Source organism: Poecilia mexicana, unplaced genomic scaffold (assembly GCF_051168715.1).
Source record: "Poecilia mexicana isolate PSO_F unplaced genomic scaffold, ASM5116871v1 scaffold_7, whole genome shotgun sequence".
Taxonomy (NCBI): domain Eukaryota; kingdom Metazoa; phylum Chordata; class Actinopteri; order Cyprinodontiformes; family Poeciliidae; genus Poecilia; species Poecilia mexicana.
Window position 1 is genome coordinate 15,243,486 of NW_028263376.1, and position 19,255 is coordinate 15,262,740.

Sequence of the window (19,255 nt, forward strand, 5' to 3'; positions counted from 1 at the left end):
ATCTTTCTTTATTTAAACTTTTCTGTCATTTGATTAGTGTTTCAGAACTTTTACTTAGTAATTAATGAGTTCATGTTTCCATGGGGAGTTGGCAGCAGCACCCCTCCCGACCCCAATAAGGGACAAGGGTGTAAAGAAAATGGATGGATGGGTGGATGGATGGATGGATGGATGGATGGGTGGGTGGGTGGGTGGATGGATGGATGGATGGATGGATGGATGGATGGATGGATGGATGGATGGATGGATGGATGGATGGATGGATGGGTGGGTGAATGTTTCCCTGGTGTATTAATGTGATGTAAAAAAAAAAAAAAGGCTAATTTTTCTTAATTACAATTTAAAATGGGAAAACAAGAGAACATGTCATTCCAGAAAGGCAAATGCAGGTTGATCTTCAAAAAAATCCTAAAATGTCTCATTTCCTAAACTGCTGCTCATCGCATCGAGTCAAAGAAGAAATGTAGAAGTTTAAAGCAACGTGAATTATGAATACGTGAATACTCATAACCTTCATACTTGAAGGTTTGTAAAAAATGTGTGAAATTATGCTTTTGTCATGAAAGAACATTTTATACATATATTTGCCAGTAAGTGTGGAGGTACAAAACAAAACAGATGTCATAGTGCCCTAATATTGATAAATAAGAACCAAATTTGATGTGAATCATATAATAAATAAACAAAAAGATGATAGATTGTGAAATTCTACACATTTTGTTTAATTAATGGTAGTAAGTCTGATAAAATAATAATGGTGATGCAAATTCAGCCATGTTCGGCACATAATTGAAATTCCTAAGGTAGCTCCCTTATCCTTTAACAAACTTCGTCCTTTTTTTCTTTCTAGGTTATGTTGTTTACCAGCTTAGGCCTCTGAGGGCTACATATGCAAGACCTGCACCAAGTATTGATGCTCACAAGAAAAAAAAAAGATCTGAGATAACCTCGATGCATTTTCTTGAAAGCGGCTGGTCATTAATTTGAAGAGAGTCTGTCTTTAGCAGCAACAGTTTACTCTTCTCAATTAGACCTGGAAACACCTCTGAGGCAACACAAGGTCTCTGCTTTATTAAACGCAGCCGAGGACGCTTTACTTCTGTGTCCAGAACCCTGGTCCTCAAACTCCCCCAGCAGAGTCAGACTCCAAATAGTAGACCAAGTTAAATGCAGAGGAATTAAATAAAAAGACAACCGGCATCACGTTGTCATAGAGAGAAAAAAAAGTGCATAAATTAACTAAATCAACCTTAAATGTATCCTTTCAGTTAAGAAGTACAACATCTTCAAACGGCAAGAAAAGACTTCAAGCTTAAGAGCTGAAAGCATATCAGTTGATGTTTGGCTCTAATTCTGCAGTAATAAAACGGCTTAGCCACCAAAACCACATCATAATATGTATTGTTGAAATACACATTCAGCTAAAAAAACACACTTCAAAAACACACAATAAAAAAATTGTGCTTGTCACATTCAGTAGTTTTTACATGTTCGCAGCGTGTTGAAAAGCTATTTGACCTGATTGAATATAAAATGTCGTTTTTAAGTAGTAATTTTAGCTGTCAAAGTAAAAGGTCTACCCAAAACAACCAAGTCCTCTGTGAAAAAGTATTTGACCCGTAAAACTAATGAGCACTGAAAAATGTCATTAAGCATAACTAACAATGATTGTCATTTTCCCATCTCTTTGTAGACTTGTTTTAATTCATGGCTGCTCTTTTCATGAGCAGCCAGTTTAAGATCATTCCAAGACACCACAGGTGGATAACACTCTGAACTTTGACTAGGCCACTCCAAAATCTACACATTATTTTCCTCTATAGCCAATCAGAAGTGGATTTTGTATAAGCCTATGGCCACGTTCTTCTTTAGGATATTATTCTGAAGCAGCAGGCAGTCCCAGATCATCACATTACCATCATCATGTTTCGCTGTCTGCTTATTGTTATTTTGAAATCCTGTTTTAGTTTTATTCTGGAGCTAAGACGTTGCATACCTTCCAAAAAATTTAACTTTTGTCTCATCAATTTTTAGAATATTGTCTTAAAAGTCTACAGGATCGTCATGATGTGTTTTTGAGATGGGATGGGTCTTTGAGTTCTTCATGCTAAGAATGGATGCTGTGTTGGTTTGAAAGAAAAAAAATATTCTTGCATTTGAAACTTACCATTTGTTCTTAACATATTTTGGGTGCTTTTGACTTTTTTTTCTTAAAGATCGAAACATTTGATCTCTTTTGACCTTTTAATTTTCATATTAAACTTTAAAATTGTTTAAAACTCAAGATGTTTTGAAAACAAGATAAAAAGGTTTTCAGAGCAACAGTAGTGGAGCTCTAGGTGTCTCTTCAAATTGTTATACTGGTTAAAGATCAGATTTTTTTTCTTTTTGTAATGTTTTTTTTAAAGTTTCAGAAACACTTATCCACATACTTTGATAACTCCAGGAAGTAAGAATACCAGGCAAAGGTTTCTTGGTGAAAATGTGAAACCATGATGTAAAAACCATGAAATTTTTACCCCTAACCAGACCAAGTAAATTCACTTTTACTTGATGTAAAGATCCACAGGCTCGGCTGTATGATCTTATGCACCAAGCCACTCATGTCCTCATTTTGTGCCAAGTTTGATTTCTCTAGTGAAACCAGGCAGCGACACAGTCACAGTCCTGATTGAACCTACCTGGCCAAGAGAAATGGCAAGATGCTCAGGGACCAGGCTGTGTATGTCAATGAGCAGAGTTATTAGGCAGAGGCAAACCTCAATCAAAGGTCAGACGAGAGTGTTGGAATCGTACTTTGGTTAAGGACGAGAGGCGGAATCCCTTGGCCTTTTCCTTTCCGGCGTTCTCGTTCAGGTAATTGCCTATAGCGAGGAGGTACTCCAGCACGGAAACAAATGACCTGGAGTTGTACAGCTGCTTGCACATTCTGATCTTCTGGTTAATCAGCTGCAAGAAAAACACAAGGAGCACAGACTAAAGTCATTTGTCTGTAATTCAAGCTCCTAAGTCTCACTCGTTCATTTAGTCACAGAACAGCATTGAGACATAGGAGCGGCATCAGGCTTTATAGACGCTACAGTAGTTTTGTTTCTATTACAAATTCTGTTGCAAAACCACGTTTACTTAGCACCAAAACTTCTTAACCAAAAACGAGGTTTTTTTAAATGTCGTTAACAAAAATCTTTACAAGCATAAACAGCCTTATCACAGCACCTCAACTGACCTCATAAAATGAATAATCAGCTTCTTGTTGTCGGGAAAGATTATTATTTGGTATGCATTTGTGTCAAGTACAAATATCCCCCCAGAATATCACATGATTTCCATGTTTAACCATCTCTGAACAGATCCTGTTGAATATGGATAGAAATCATGCTGGAGAGAAATCAAAGTGGGATTTTAGGTTTTGCCAACGGTGTATTAGAGGAAAAGGGGAGTTGGTGTTGTGGGAATTACGCCACTCAATAAACTTTTTTTTTTTTTTTCCCCCCAAATTAGGCCCATGCCAGCCAGCAACAATCGTGCCATATGTTTCTATTTTAAGAGTAACCTCCCTGCGCCTACAATTGGGACAGTCTCAATTAAACTGAGGAGAAAGCAGATATCCAGCTACATCATATAAATTGGCTCCGAACTCGACCATCTGTGGAAAACCACTGTGCTTCAGCAACAATCAGATCAGCGCAAAATCACTAATGCTGTTTTTATTGAACCTTCCAAAGGTGTATGGAGGTCAAAGTGTATCAAATAGAGGAAATAGTGGAACACATGGTTTTTTTTTCTTTTCTATTTTATTGAAGCTTAATCATGCTGTTATTAATTTAAAGACAAGTGTTGAAAAAAGCTAGCATTCCTTCTAATTCTCACATATGGAGAAGGGATAAAACACTGGTTACAAAAAGTTCATTTATAATAATTTTATTGAAATGTATCACAATTGAAGTTAAACTCCAATTTATTTATTTATTTATTTATTTCAATAGATTTAGATTTAAAGTACTCTTTGACTTAAAAATCCTGATAGAGAATCAGTGTTGGGAGTTAAAGCTTAGGGTAATGGCAAAGAGGCCGTCCCATCCCAGAGACATGGACCTCATCGCCAATTATAGCTCATCAAAATGTTGGTGGAAACATTTTAAAAAAACATAAGTTGGTAGTAATACAAAGAGTTTGGCTGCTGTAATGTCAAAAATAATATTTCCATTGATTATCAGGGAGGGAATTAAATCATTTTTGATGAGCCATTTTTAATAAAATGTAAAGAAAAATTTTTTATGGCAACTGCTTTTACATTTAATTTTTTTGAGAGAGAGAGATCAAGATGCTCATCTTTTCTATATAGCATTTTCTTTCAATGGGTAAAAAGCAGCATCAGTACTGCTCCATGTTGCTTTAAATTCACATAAATATTAATACTTATTGTAAATGAACTGCTTAATTTGAATCTGTGATTTTACTACTACATTAAAGCAAATATAGATGCTCAAGCTTTGCTCTTTCCTGTGGCCCTGAATGCATTTCACCATTCGGTTCCTGAAAATGTTGCACTTGGTTTTGCCGTGCCGTGCATCACAGCTTCAGGTGCCACCTTACTGTCTGCCGCATCATCAGCTTAAGCTGTGTGCCTTTGACATTTTCTAATACATTTGGCATCAAACTGGGCACATCAAATGGTTTAAAGAAGGAGTTGGGTCCACAATGCAGACTAAAACCTGTCATCCTGGAAACAAGGGAAAAAACCATCCCAGGTGAGAAGCATTCCCCTGGTTGGCGACTCTGTTCTCTCTCTGACAGGTGGCATGTAAATCATCTTAGTGTTCAGGCTTATGGACGTCAGTCCATGAGGATTCAGGGATTTAGAATATTTTGCAGCTAATAGGACACTAAACTTTGAGCACAACATACAGGGAAATACCGAAGATTAAGGATCAGGGTTATTTTTCCCCAAAGCACATGCATGCAAATCCCATACTTAAGATTGAGTGACCTTTCTCAAATAAATCCGAGGGAGGAGAGAGAAAACAACAACAGGAGCAAGGAGCCAGGAGTAAATTGAAACTTAATGAAATTGCTAATCTTTCTTCTCGAGTCATCTTCCCGGCACACAATATGTTTGTCTCTGTGTGTAAGACAAAGAAAAATTAGTATTGCAGTGAATGGATCACAGTGCCATCACTCTCATCCGCTGTTTCTCTTCATTTTCAGGCGGTTAGCAGACAGGAGATTAGGACTGAATCAGCAGAGCAGAAAGAAACAAAAGCTTTTGAGAGTCAAATAAAAAAAATAAAAACGCAGGAGCTGGGAGGTATTTTTGTGTGACTGCAATATCTTCACAGCCTGCGGACCCCAATGCCAATAACAACAACCCACTATGAGAATGTTAAAGATTACTTTGACTAATGATAAACTAGGTATGTTTCTATACTCCTATTGAACAGGGCTAAAAGATTTTTGTTTTAAAGAATATAAAGAAATTGTAACTTTTTATTTCACTCCACCTGGATTAATTTAAGTCTTTACTTGACTAGGGAGCAGAAGTTTGCAGACAAAAATGAAAGTTTCCCACAGTTAAAACTCCAGAGTGGGTTTTTATTGAGTTGAAAGCACTTTTCCTCCAACCACAGAACAATTGAGCCTGATTTGATTAAGATCTATCTTTTCTTTTTGATCACAGAAGTGTCTGAAAGTGCCCCTCATACCTTTCTATTTTCAAGACTATTAACCAGCGAACAGAACAAAAACATACACTTAAATGACCCCTTCAAACATAAAAGTCAAAGTTAGAAGAAAAGCTTTCATGTAATAATTTCAACTCCTCCACAGATGTTCTGTTTTTTTTTTTACTTGTATCCATTTATAAAGTCATAATTAAGGTTTGCATTAGGGAATAAATGAGCTTTGTGTGTGTGTGTGTGTGTTTGCTGAGGAGGAAGACGGTTTAATTTTCACCTACAGCTGCTGTGCAGATCAGAATCTAAAGCATCTCCTGCTTATTTTACCCTTAAAGCTGAGTCCCGTTTCACCAGTAGCTCCTCATTTTTAGCCATCTGCCAAACATTTTAAGGGGTCAGGTGTCCTTAGAAACTGCTGTTGCAGGAAAGAACCAAACAGAAAGAGGAATCTAGCTCATGAAAACATGTTTGTTTTTATGAATGGGTAAGATTTCTAAATCTGTTCTCAAATGTTAATACTTGGTTGGTTGGTTAAAGTTATATTTTTAATCAGTTTTCCTGTATTTGAAACACTCACTTCCTTCCCTTTTGGTTGAAAGACTGAATGCATCTTTATTTATTTCCTACTGAAATAAACTATTGTTAAATCAACATTAACTTGATTAAAATTACATTTAAGTCTTGATTATCTTGATTAGAAGGTCTGGTTGTTTTTTTTCCATTTTAATTGAAGTGTAATTATCATTGATTGAGGCTGAATTAAATCTTGATAATGAGAACTATAGAGCAGTTTGCTTTTCTCCATTTGTGAGAAATAATTTAATTTGAAGGAAACAAATGACCCATCAGACTGGCTTTTGATAGATGATGAAACTGACTTACATATACTGATATCTGACATAACTTGTCAATGCTGCACTATTAATTATTGCTAATCAGTATTAAAAAATACCAAAGCTTAAATATTCCTCAATTCAACATGTTCTGCCATAACAACAATGACATTAATGCAATTTAAACAAAACATGTTTGACTGTGTTCTTCTCAGCAAGCAATAAACAAGAAAGACATGATATTTATCACCGATCACAGTCAAAGCTGTTTGAGGTTCAGTGTGAATTTCACAATTGAGATGTTTCCATTAAACAAGAAACACAAGTGACATGTGAATAAGTTTTAGAAATCCTTCATCTTCCAGCTACATGTCAAATGTTCACATTCTTTAAGAATCTGAATTCTGGATTTTTATTAGCTGGAAATGCAATCATCAAAATTCACAACACCTGAAATCCATAATTGTGTCTACATACACAATAGACATAGACTCATTGCAATGAGTCTATGTCATGTATTAATTTTTTTTTATTGAATTATTGAAATAATTTAACTTTCTGACAATATTCTAATATCTTGTGATTGATTACTTTCAACAAATTATTGAAAATGTAAGTTAACTGATTTTTTTTTTCTTTAAAATACTCTTGGCTTTATATTTTTGTTCTTCAACAAGCATATAAAATAATAAATTTCTATATCTGCTCCAGAATTCATGCCACAAATCGACGCATACCAGCATATTTATTTGTTTATATAGTAGAAATCAGCCTCCTGACAGCATGCAATAGGATGTTTTAAACACTACCTGAATTAGCTGTCAAGGAATGAGTAAACGGGATTTACAGTAGTCAAAGATTTGACTCTGGATGATGAAGTGAACTCACGGGCTGCAGGTCTTTCATGCTGATCGGGAGCTCTCTCAGCGTCAGAAGCAGGTCGAGTTGCGTGCTCAGGTTGGAGATGTTGCACATCTGCAGCAGAGAAAACACGCAAGGCTAATGAGTGCATGGAGAGAGAGTCCAATTATCATACCATCAGACAACCCATTTCCATGTGATTATTCCAACAGATCTAAAACAGCTGCTGAAGCAATTTACACATGTTTTTTCAGCCCATTGCTGCCGTGCAGCAGGTCTGTTGACAGGCTGATTTAACAGACAAACTGAAAGCTTGACACTTTGAAACGATTGGCTGGGCCGCCTGCTTGACCTTTATGTCTGAGCTAACCTCTAATAAATCACTCCACATTGTCAGACCGTCTGGTTGGTGCTCACATATCATCTCCCCAAAGCCAAAGGGCAGTTTGTCTGACAGATACTTACGGAAAGACATTAGGATTAGAGCTGGAAATCCCAACCATGTAATCATCTGGATTTTTTATTTTTTTTTTGCAGCTATATTAAAGTGTGAATTCCTCCACATGCAGAAGCAGCATTATCTTGCTCATGCTATGCTTTCAAAAACATTTAATATTCCTGATTTGAACAATGTGCAGTCAGAAAAAACAAATGGCAACCTTTTAAAATAATTGAGTTGTATGCATCAGTGTGAGTTTTTCGTTATTTACATTTAACCTCCATCTTTGTGTAGCCCTGTGATGGACTGCTGATTTGTCATGCTGTATATTGATGTTGGCTCACAATAAACAGCACCATTTTTGTCAAGCACAGTAGGGGAGGAGTGATGATTTGGGTTTCTTTTGTAGTCAGTGAACCTATACATCTTTCAGCCATTAAGTCAAGCAAGTAATTATCTATTTATTAAGTATTCTGCACTCAAATTTGAGTCCATATTTCCAACAGCAGAACCTCAATTCAAAATGGGTGAATAATCCTGCATTCAGCAGCAAATCTACATCTATAGTAGAAAAAGAAGAATCTACTTTGACTGGGTCATTTGGACTTTGACTGGACAATGGGACAATCAGTGGGATTTCAATAAAGAGAAATATATATATATTTTTTTTTTATTTTATTTTATTTTTTTTTTTTTGCTTAGGACCAGATGTTTATCACTTCATGATATGTTAAACCTTTTAATTCAAATAAGGTGTAATTTCTTCTCACCATATCTGTAAAGATAGCTGCTAGGTATTTAAACATCTGCAGAATGGAAACATTTTCACACATGAGAAACATTCTGTCGGCAAATCACACCTTCAGGTATTTAACTTTGTCTGAGGTCTTGTTTTTGTCAGATTCAGTTATAACAGCACAAAGTTGTTAATTATTATACACTTAATTTATTTACAAACTCTGCAGGTTATTTCTCTGCTGGATGAGGATGCATTTGAACTAGAAAAGAGGAAAAAGTTTCCTTGCATTATTTTTCATACTCTGTGGTGAAAGCCCCCCAAAAATAATATGTTTTTATTTAGCAGATAGTCAAAGCAAACATACTCCTTCAATCAGACTGTGGAAACATTCCATCTGCCAGATTTTATGATCCAGTACAATATAAATCACAAAGATTTCCTTCTTTGAAAGTAAATCTTTTATAAAGATAACCAGTCATTTGCGATGTGTGCAAAGTGGAGTTTGAGTGGGGACGTACCCTAACATTGAATATTTTGTAAAGATTTAATGTTAGGCCTAAAACTGTGACATGTTTGTTCTTTACATACCAAATATGTTGCACAGACGAAAGAATTGCTTTTTCTTTTGAAGTTCTACTTGCAACTTAGTTAGCAAAGAAAACAGATCTGCATGTTTGAAACAAACTCCACTTTTAATTTTAGTGTATTTAATTACATTTGCAATTTATAAAACAAACCCACACATTTAGAAACAACTTAATTTGTCATAAGTTTGTCATATTATAAATGTCAACAGCAATTAAACGTGATTTACTTAGTTTCTTTTATTACTCAATTAATTTAATGTGAAATTTTGTAGTTGTTCACAGGATGACATGAATCTCTTCTACTCAATGCGATTTAGAAGATTTAGAAGACTGACTGATAATGTGTTTTAGTTGTGATTTTATGTGATTGACCAACACAAAGTAATGCTTTGGTGTTTGCATCCCCCTTTTGTAGATCCCTTCACTATGATACCCCTAATTTCAATCTGGTGCCTTCAGAAGTCACTTTATTAGTAAACAGAGTTCATTGGTGTACAACTGTGCAAACAAGAATATATTATGTGATATTTTGTCATATAAATCCCAGTAGAATACACTGAAGTTTGTGGTTGTTTCATAATAAAATGATGTATGAATACCTTCGAGAGGTGTTGTTGTAAACAGATATTTATCAGGTTGTGGTCATGATTTGATACAAAAGCAAATTCTGTGTTTATTGTTGTCGAAAGAAGATAAGCAGGGGATTTCCAGGCTGTCAACAAAAACAGAACTGAACTGTTTTTAGCCAGATTCTTAGATTTTTGATGTTCTTATTAAAAAGTGAACATTAAGGCAGACAATTTCATGAGAGGTTTTACAACAACTTCTCCTGATTTCAGGTGTCATCTCCTTTTTGAGATGTAATTATGCACTTTTCTAAGACAGAAACTTAAACCTCCAAACTGCACACATTACAAAGGACAGGTAATAGCGTAGAAAGGGGCAGGTACAGAACTGACCTGTTCCCAATAAACTTTGACACAAATTCAAACAAGCCGTTTCAAAGTTCTCCATTTTAAGGCAATTTCTGACTTCATCACTTCCCTCTATTGTTGCAATTGCTGCCCTACTTCTTTTAAAAATGTTTTTCCGGCATGGAACTAACAAATAAAAGCCGTTTACAAACCATAAGAACTAAACTGTATGTACCCAGATACATAGATTGGAGTCGGAACAGATCTCCATGAGGACTAAACCTGTTTTCTGCATTTGACAGCCCTTATGTCAGGTGTCAGATATTTCTCGGCAGCTTTATCATCTGCTATCTTTCCGCTAATCTTCCACAAGCAGTCCAGATGATCTGTTTTCCTGGAAGGTGATTACCAAATGGAGCTTGTCATAACACCCACTGTGTGAAAGAGGAGGCAGGTGAATAGATTCAAAAAGCGTTTGCACAGAAAACGCATCATGTGCAGGAGCAGCACATGAAGAAGCTACTGCACATGAAAGGTACTTGCTGCCTTAATTATAGTAATCATAATGCTCAGTAAGGCAGAAAGGTGCATCCTGATTAGATCTGCTGTGTTACAATAAGAAAGTTTTGGGAATTAACTTTTTCAAGTTTCTGTGTCAAGTTTGCATCTTTATTCAATATGAATGGAAATAAATGGGGGTTACAGGTGATGATCACATTAACATTTTTCCTCAATATGTAAATTTGACAGAAAACCATTTGCAATGTCAGATAAAGCAAAATGAAGACATGCTAACACATGTCCATTAATTCATCTGGTGGAATGAAGGGAATTGAAATGGATCAATGAAAAACATCAAACATAAGCGCAGATTCCTACCATATAGAAAACTTTCATGGTTTGCTTAACATTAATGTTTATATGTTTGCTTGTATCATGAAGGTGTTTGAACCATGAGGATACATGTTGCCTCTTCTGTGCACTCAGATTTTTATAGATTGATCAAAATAAATAAAACCTTGAACAAACTTCATCGGTGGAGTCTTTTGAAATGAGTACAAACAGAAGTTATGGCATCCACCACATTACTGTGCGTTTGTTTATTTGAAACATCTGCACCTGCTACTTTCAGGTTTCTTTCCAAGTATCTTTTTCTGATCAGTGTTTTGCTCCTTAGTCAGAAATATTGTGACGATCACCTTGTTGTGACCTGGTTTGTCATGAAATTATATTGTTTCTTCTTCCATATTGTGGTCAAAAAAGGTTCACTGGAACAGTCAGAAGTTTAGAAATATGTTTGTAATCATTGCTTTAGCCAGTGTATTTTAAACAATAAGGTTATGAAGATCTTAATAGAGTTCTTTCCTAGTCACGGATGTTTGTTGTGTGATTCTTTGCTGATGAGAAAGCTTGCTGCAGACTGTCAATTAGAACTAGATCAGCTGATTAATTCAATTTCATTGACAGAAGGCAGGATTGCTTTCCAAACGTCGACAGAGCTCTGTGATTTTCATTCCCTTCAGTTCTTGTTTTCGTCATGTGTTTAATATTTCTTCAATTTGTCACTCCAGTTTATTGCACAAAACTTGATTTGTGGCCTAAGATATTTACTGAGAAAAACACGAGACAAAACATGTTTACTTCCTTTCTGTCCCCACATCTGTAAAACAGTAAACTGTACCTCCATCATGTACTGGTCCACGACATGCAGCTCTGAAACTGGACCCTTGTGGGATTTATACATTTCCACATCCTCCACAGTGGGGACGTACCTTAGAAATAAAAACAAGCACTTTTCAGTTTGGATATGAATGGAATCTTAAAGACACTTCAAATCAACTGTCCTTAAGGGAGGTTTTTACATGTTTCTATGCAAATTGTGACATTTGTGTAAATTTCCTTAATTCACCCACACACTTGCTCTTGCCCCTCTGTGTCTCTTGGCTCCACCCACTTTGGTGGAATTTTTCAGAATTTGTCTGGTGGCCGGGTTTTGCTTTCACAGGGGAGTTGGTTGCATTTATTTATTTTGTGAAATCCACTTTGAGTTTTAAAGGGTTGAATCCACAGAACAAACAGGTTTCAGACAGTAATATGAGGCACTCCTGAATTTCCCTTTTGTTCTACAAAGTTGTATGATGAGAAGGGGCCATGCTCTTAGACATTTTCAGACTGTCTGAACACTGTTCCTCATAGTTTGAAAACACTTGCATGTTAAGCATAAAATGTTGTTCCTCTATACAGCCACATGACCCCTTCTTCGCTTTTGAATGGAAGCTATTGGACTGTATTACAACGGCCTTGAGATATGATTCAGAACCAAGTTGGGTTGATGGTTTTTGTCAGCTTCTATAAAGCAGCAAATCGCTGATTGGAGTCGCCATCTGCTCTCTGGCACTGAATCTGAACTCTCATTTGGAGTTCCTTCTCCTGTCGCTTCTGAACGTTGACCCCAAAACTAAAGGGATTCTCTTCTCAACGAGAAAAGTCTTCCGCCGTGCCGCTGGAGAACAGTAGTGGCCATTAATATTGCAGCACCTGTTGGGAGTGGTTCTTTCCCCGGGCCTATGCCAGAGCGCATTAAAATATATATTACGTTTTCATAGGATAAATAAATCCAGCACAGGAGAGTACCTTAGATCACTTTTGCCTTCCAGGAGGAAAACTTCCCAAGCTACGGAGAAAACTGCAGGTAAGAGCCAGGAAGTGTTCTACCTCCTTTCAGTGCCTTCCTCCTGGGGGCAAGTCAATAGTTTCCATCTCCGCAAATAACCAGAAATAAAACTTTTAGTAGTAAGCCACTCTGATAAAAGCTTATTTTTAGTATTGGAAGGTTGTGAAGGTTGCTGTGTGAACTGTGTCTCCTGTTCTCCATCTGGTTCTGGTTCTTCCTGTTTCACCTCATCCTGGATAACTCACACCAGCATACCTACTTGGGTGGTTTTTGAGCTGCTAGTTTTGTTTACACCCACTCAAGTATCAAACACACTCAGACTAGGGCACATCATGTCATTTGACTCTCAACTTTTGCTTTGTATGCAAAAAACTAGGGTTTGAATACAAATTAGCACTTTTTTTGGCACAAAGTCATACCTTCTCAGAGAGGTGATGTGCTCATCAGACAGACCTCCATCTTCCTCATTAATAATGAACAGTTTGTCCTTCAGCTCCCCTGGTTGCACCGGAAAACTTTTGAGGAAAATGTCTGGAAGAACAATAGATTAGAAAAAAATCAACACACTCAATGGCACATGAAAGCTTTCCTCTTGACAGATAGTCCTCTTATCCAGCGATGAAATTAATAAAAAAAGCCTTCCGAAGACAAAAGGACCTTTACTTAATTACTTTCTCCCTAAGGCCTCGGGCAAATGCACAAATTTGCATCCTATCAAGTTGAAGCGTATGGGATTTTTTTCCCCCTTCATTTTGGGTAAAACGTCTGAATGATTCAGGATTCAATGCAAAGGTTCTCTTAGTGTCTGAGACATCATTCCTTCCCCTGAGCTTTCAATTCATCTGATTGGACACTGGAAACAACCAGCTTCTCAAGCAGTGGCTTTTTGTGGTTTACCCTTCATGTGAAAAGCCGATCAAAGCCAAATGATGCATACATGTTGCTAAAACATTTGAGTTTCTAAAGCTGAATTTGGACCAGATCAAATATGCTGACAAAGTTTTTTTTTTTTTTTTTTTTTTTTTTTGGGGGGGGGGGCGAGGGGGGTTGTTACAAGAAATACATATAAGGTCAACAATATTCAGTTTTTAGTGCATGTTTTCAGGCTGCAGTAACTGGTAGGCCTAATAAAAATTTGCATAATGATGTCTGGTGTTTGGAGGATGTCATCGTTATCTGATCTTCTTTCACTTTCTTTTGTTCTTAAATAAAGTTAGCCAAAGATTTGTGATATTTTTGATCATTGTTACTTGTACATCGGTGGGTTCTTTGTATTTTTTGCCTTGTTGGCAAAACTGAAAACGGACCCGTTTCTTTATTTTGTCTTTCTACTGTTTGCTCCAGTAGAAAGCAAACAGATTATCGCCCTAAAATGAACTCATTGTTGAAAATCCTCTCATGACTGATTGACTCTTCTGTCTTTAGCATGATTTTATTCTGTGTACCTCTGAGTCTTTGACATTGAAGTTGAGACAACAGTTTCCTCACGTGGGCATGTCCCATTATCTGGGACATGAAAGATCCAGAAGTTGGGTCTTTCAAGTCCCATTTTCAAATGACATCAAACATCCTGAATTGTTTTTTGCACTACTCGTAGTCCAGTGTGTCCTCGCCACCTCTCCCAGCCAAAAATCCCTCACATGCAAACATGTAAGTGCAAATTAAGCCCTTTGTCGACTGGCACTCAGACAAACTGGGCACCTTCCTGGTACATTGGAGCACAGAGACAGAGAGGGTATCCCACTGGGGGCAGGAAGCCACAGGTGTACTTTTAATTAGGACTGCGACATTTCCTGCCATTAAAAAGGCTGCATGCAGAGGGACTATCAAGGTAAATGTTCATATGGGTCAGGCAGACATTCTACAGATAAATGCACTTTGGTCATACAATTCTGCATTGAATTTTATCTAATCATTATTATCGGGAATATTTACCCTTTTTTCATTTTTGGTTCATTTTTTTTTTCTGTTGCAATTATAAATAGAATAACTGGATTTTATTTTTTTAGTTAGCTGTGCTCTGACTGCGCTTTTTGACCAGAGTGAGATTCAGCTTTAAAATAATATGTGGGTCTTTAAAAACGCCAATCAGCTCCTGGCAAATTGTCACATTTACACTAAAGAGTCTATTTCTTTCTGAACTTCCATGACAGCTTCATTTCGATTATTTTTATTAATTGTCTGAGTGGTAATTGTCAATCACAGCTGCTAGGATAACAATTCAGTTGAAATGCAGAAGGAAGGAATGTGTTTAAAAACTGTCAAGCATGGAAGTTTTTATTCTGAAAGGAGAAAGTCGTGTCCTTTTACCTCATTATTTTACACCCTATCATCATGCATAAAGTCAAAAGGCAGCAAGACCCAAATGCTGTCTATGCCTTTGAATTGCACCTGACTGATTTAAACATTAAACACGATGAAAGCAGACACGGCCTTCAGAAGTGCTGGAATGTAATGTACAGCGATCCAAAGGAAAATCACACAAAAACGTCCTGTCATCTGCTCTGTAGGTGTTTCTGGCTGGCCTGTGTGGTGGTGCCACCCTCCAAACACATTTTACTGATATAGAGACAGAATGACATAACTAGTAAGCCAGTCAATACAGGAATTGTAGCTTTTCCAAACATAAAGGGAAAGGAAAGGAGCAGAAGCCTCTTAACTTTTTAAACAGTGTTGCTTTCTATATTTCTTTTAAGTTTCTTTCTTTTTTGAAAGGATCCATGAGGGGTTTTTTGGCTGCTGTGCTGCTACTGTGGTTTATATCGTAAATGAGTGTCATTTAAGTGAAAAACTGTCAGGACTCCCTTTTTTAAAATGCAGGTTGTTTTTTTTTTTTTTTTTTTGTGATGTAATTGAATCTTTTGCAATTCAACTGAAGAATAAGAATGAGTAAACTTTTAGTTATTTTAGTTTCACCTGGTTACACAAGTTTTTGTAGCCTTAAACTAATACTTTGCTGAATCATATTTTATTTCAACTTTAGACCTCATCGTTGGAAGGCATCTCTCAGCATTATTTCCTGCCAATATTTAGCTTCTTTACTTTTCAAATGTTTTCCAAATTTATCAAATTGTGAGATTTTTCCACTTCCCTCTTTAGTCAACTTCACAGATTTTTTTAAACAAAATTTAGATCTTGATTCTGGTAAGATCATCCAAAACTTTAATTTTCTTCTGGTGAAAACATCATGTTATTCCTCTGGACGTGTTTCTGATACCTAAGTTCAATAAACTCCAAGTTCCTTCTAAAGCAAAGTAAAACCCGGGTGTGATGCTGTCATGTTTTATTTTAGATTTGGTGGTAATCTGGTGCCCTGCTGGGTAGTTTTCCTGTCAATCTCATATTTTGTAATTGTCTGATCACAGAAAATCCCCCGACTTTGCCAACTTATTTCCAGAACTGAGTTTAGGGGGTTTTTTTCTGAGCAGATTTGTGCATTACAGTATTGTTAATATTGCTTTCACCTGGTTAAGAAAAACTATTTTAAAGAAATTTGTATTCTTTCCACTGGATCACCCTAAAATTTTCAATTAAAACATCATCTTCATTCCACAAAAGCAGTCTGGTGTCACTGCTAGGGATGAAGAAATGTAACTCAAGTTTCCAACACAGTAAACAACTTTAAAAGTAAATTTTTGTGGCCAATATTTCAAACGTAATATGGCACATACTATTATTTCCTCTCAAATGAAACCAAGTGTTCGTTTGGTCAATTTGATCATTACTAGACACTCAAAAAAATGTCTAAATCCAGTTTTTCAGTATTTTTAGAGATCTAATTATGAATTCCATTTGAAAAAGATCACAAGGTTTGTGATGATGAAGATCATCAACAGTGCAGTGCTAGGGGAATTCCAAACACAAGTTGTTTTGCTTATTTATAACCTTTCGTACCTGGATATTAATGTGGTAGAAGAAGAACTCTGAACATTTTCGTCTATGTAACATTACTAAGACCAACGGAATGAAAATCAAAACAGACAGACATGTGGTAATATTCTGCTTTGAGGTATAAAGGTCTTCTTGCCTCCAAGTCCAATTAAAAGTAATTACAAACAAGAGCGCCGCTATTAATCAGGACTTAACCTACATGAGCTGCTAAGATAATAAACCTATAAAAGATTCAGTCGAGTCAAAGCAGGAGCCGCCCTTCCAAAACAAAACAAGCAGATGCTTTTTGCTGCATTTTTAAATTTTTTTATTTAGTTTTTTTTTAGCTGAGATTAAGTGTAATTTCATAAATCAATTCACATAAACATTGTGTTAAAAAGCTTTTTGCTGCTGATGAGCATTGAATGCTATTAATCTGCACGTCATCGTAGTTTTTTTTTTTTTCTGGATACTTTGTTCCAACTGGTGTTCATGTTGGCCTGTGAAGACAGTTGAGATCAAGCCGCTTAGAAATCCCATAATTCAATGTTTTCTTGAAGTGATTATTTGTTTAGATTTGGTCACATTTTAGTCATAAACTTTAAAGAGAATTAATGTGATAGGCTAATGCAATACAGTAAAGCTCAAAATTATTCAAACTCCTGCCCGATTTAGACTTAAAAGTATTTTCCTTCAAGCAAGATCTATTATAAATAATCCAAATAATGTTTTATGTAAAATCAAAGACCTTGCCAGAGAGTGGTTAAAATATTTTGTCCTACAGAACACTAAATACAGTGTAAGAGAAGAATGTAAGTTTACTGTACCAAAGGCAAAAAGTGCTAAAACGATACTTATTCATTCTTGGAGCTCAGTTGGGTAATGTTAGTATAGAGATGAGAATATGTAATTCACTATTTCTTTTTAAAAAGAACATTTCACGATTGAATGAATGTATTCTTTGGACAAAGGACAAAAAATCTTTTCCTGTTATATTTTCTTTTTGTGATTAAAGGCTGCAAATTTAGGCATGTGAGCATTATGTTCTGTCCTTTTGACAATTTTGCCTTTTTTTCTCTTTCACTTTCTGCCAGTTGCCCTCAGAAGTTATCTCATTTGTAAATACTTCATGGAGCTCGGCTCAGTCCGATGACAGGAAGTACAGAGAATATGGAGGAACTTCAAACCTAGGACATGACCAATGAAAGTATGAATCAGAGAAGCTGCCAAGATTCAAGACTATTGGTCAAGTCATGCAGGGGACAAAGTAAATTAGTAGAAAAAGGTGTTGTGGTCAGATGAGACCAAAATTGAACTCTTTTTGATTCACAGAAAACTTACGCTGCACTGCTGAACACTGCTCTCACTGATTTACAATAGTCGAGTTGAAGTGCATATCTACATACCACTGAGATATTTAAAGAATAATGGGTTAATTGCAACATCAACATGTGCAATGCTGGTAGAAACACAACTTAAAGGAGTTGCAGCTGTTCTTACAATGAAAGGTCAGAATGGAAGTACAAAATGAGCTTTTCAGAAATTCATTTAAGAGAAATAAAAAAAAGCAATGTCTTTTTTTTCATTTTTGTTATGCCCTACTTTGTCTCTGTTGCTTAAAATACCAATGAAATACATTAAGGTTTCTGATAATGATCAGAAAATTTGTGGAAACAATTCAGGAGATAAGAATGCTTTGATCCACAGGCACTGTAAGACTTCCACCTCTTTATCTTCACACTCTGTTGTCTTTTAACGTCACTTTGAGAGCAGCAGGGTTGAGACGCTACATACTTGTACTAATTATCACCTCGCTATTTTTTTGTTAATTATTAATTGTATACTTGTAAGACTATCTGATCAAGATAGAGTCACATTGTTAGCCAGGGTGTTTCTGTAAGTGTAAAACAAAAACAGAAAAACTTGCATTCAAGTTTCCCAAGTGTGATGGAATCAGATAAAGAAAGTGTGAAAGACTGAAACCTAAACTGCATGAACAGCGCAAACTTAGCCAGGTTTCTGGGAGATGAAGATGCAGCAGAACCAGGGACTGTGTATGTGGAGACTGCAAGGACTTACAGAGAGGAGGAAAAATGAATTCCTGGTAATAATTATATCCTACAATGTCAAATGTATGTATACCACATGAAAGTGTTTTTTTTATTTTTTTTTATGTTTTATCATGTTACTAACACAAAATCCCAATAAAACATATTGAACTTGGTGCAACAAATGGGGAAAATCATGGACTATAAATCCTTTGTAAGAACACACAACTATTGCACTCAGTATATTTATAATTATTCATCCCAACAAACACAATAAGTGTTTACATCCCTGCTGTTACTTGCAGTTTTTTATTTCTTGTAAATTGTATGTTTTCCCTGCATAAATTAGCATTTTTATCTTACTCAGTTGCACACTTCTTTTAATCTGAGTGTGCTATTTTTATTAAGTGTGCAGTATCATTTCCTTGTGTTGTAAATTTGCTCCTACTGGACAGTCTCTAGCTTTTATTTTTTGTTTTGATATATTTCTCTTTTTCTAAATATGTTTGCTTCCATTTGCCTGTCACTTTGCTACTGGTACACTTTAATTCCCCCACTTAAGGACAATAAAGGATATTTCTGTTTTACTCTATTTAAGCTTTCTCTGATAACATT

The 19,255-nt window shown here is 36.0% G+C and overlaps 1 protein-coding gene across 1 annotated transcript in view; it reads right to left on the reverse strand.

Annotated features, from left to right (window-relative positions):
• Window positions 1-19,255, reverse strand: part of LOC106913037 (uncharacterized) — a 37,896-nt gene that overhangs the window by 10,884 nt on the left and 7,757 nt on the right. The window contains exons 9-12 of the mRNA XM_014979803.2: window positions 13,142-13,253; window positions 11,730-11,820; window positions 7,397-7,483; window positions 2,797-2,949 (exon numbers count right to left, since the gene is read on the reverse strand). Of these exons, the coding sequence (XP_014835289.2) occupies window positions 2,797-2,949; window positions 7,397-7,483; window positions 11,730-11,820; window positions 13,142-13,253 (443 nt within the window). The remainder of the gene's footprint in view (window positions 1-2,796; window positions 2,950-7,396; window positions 7,484-11,729; window positions 11,821-13,141; window positions 13,254-19,255) is intronic.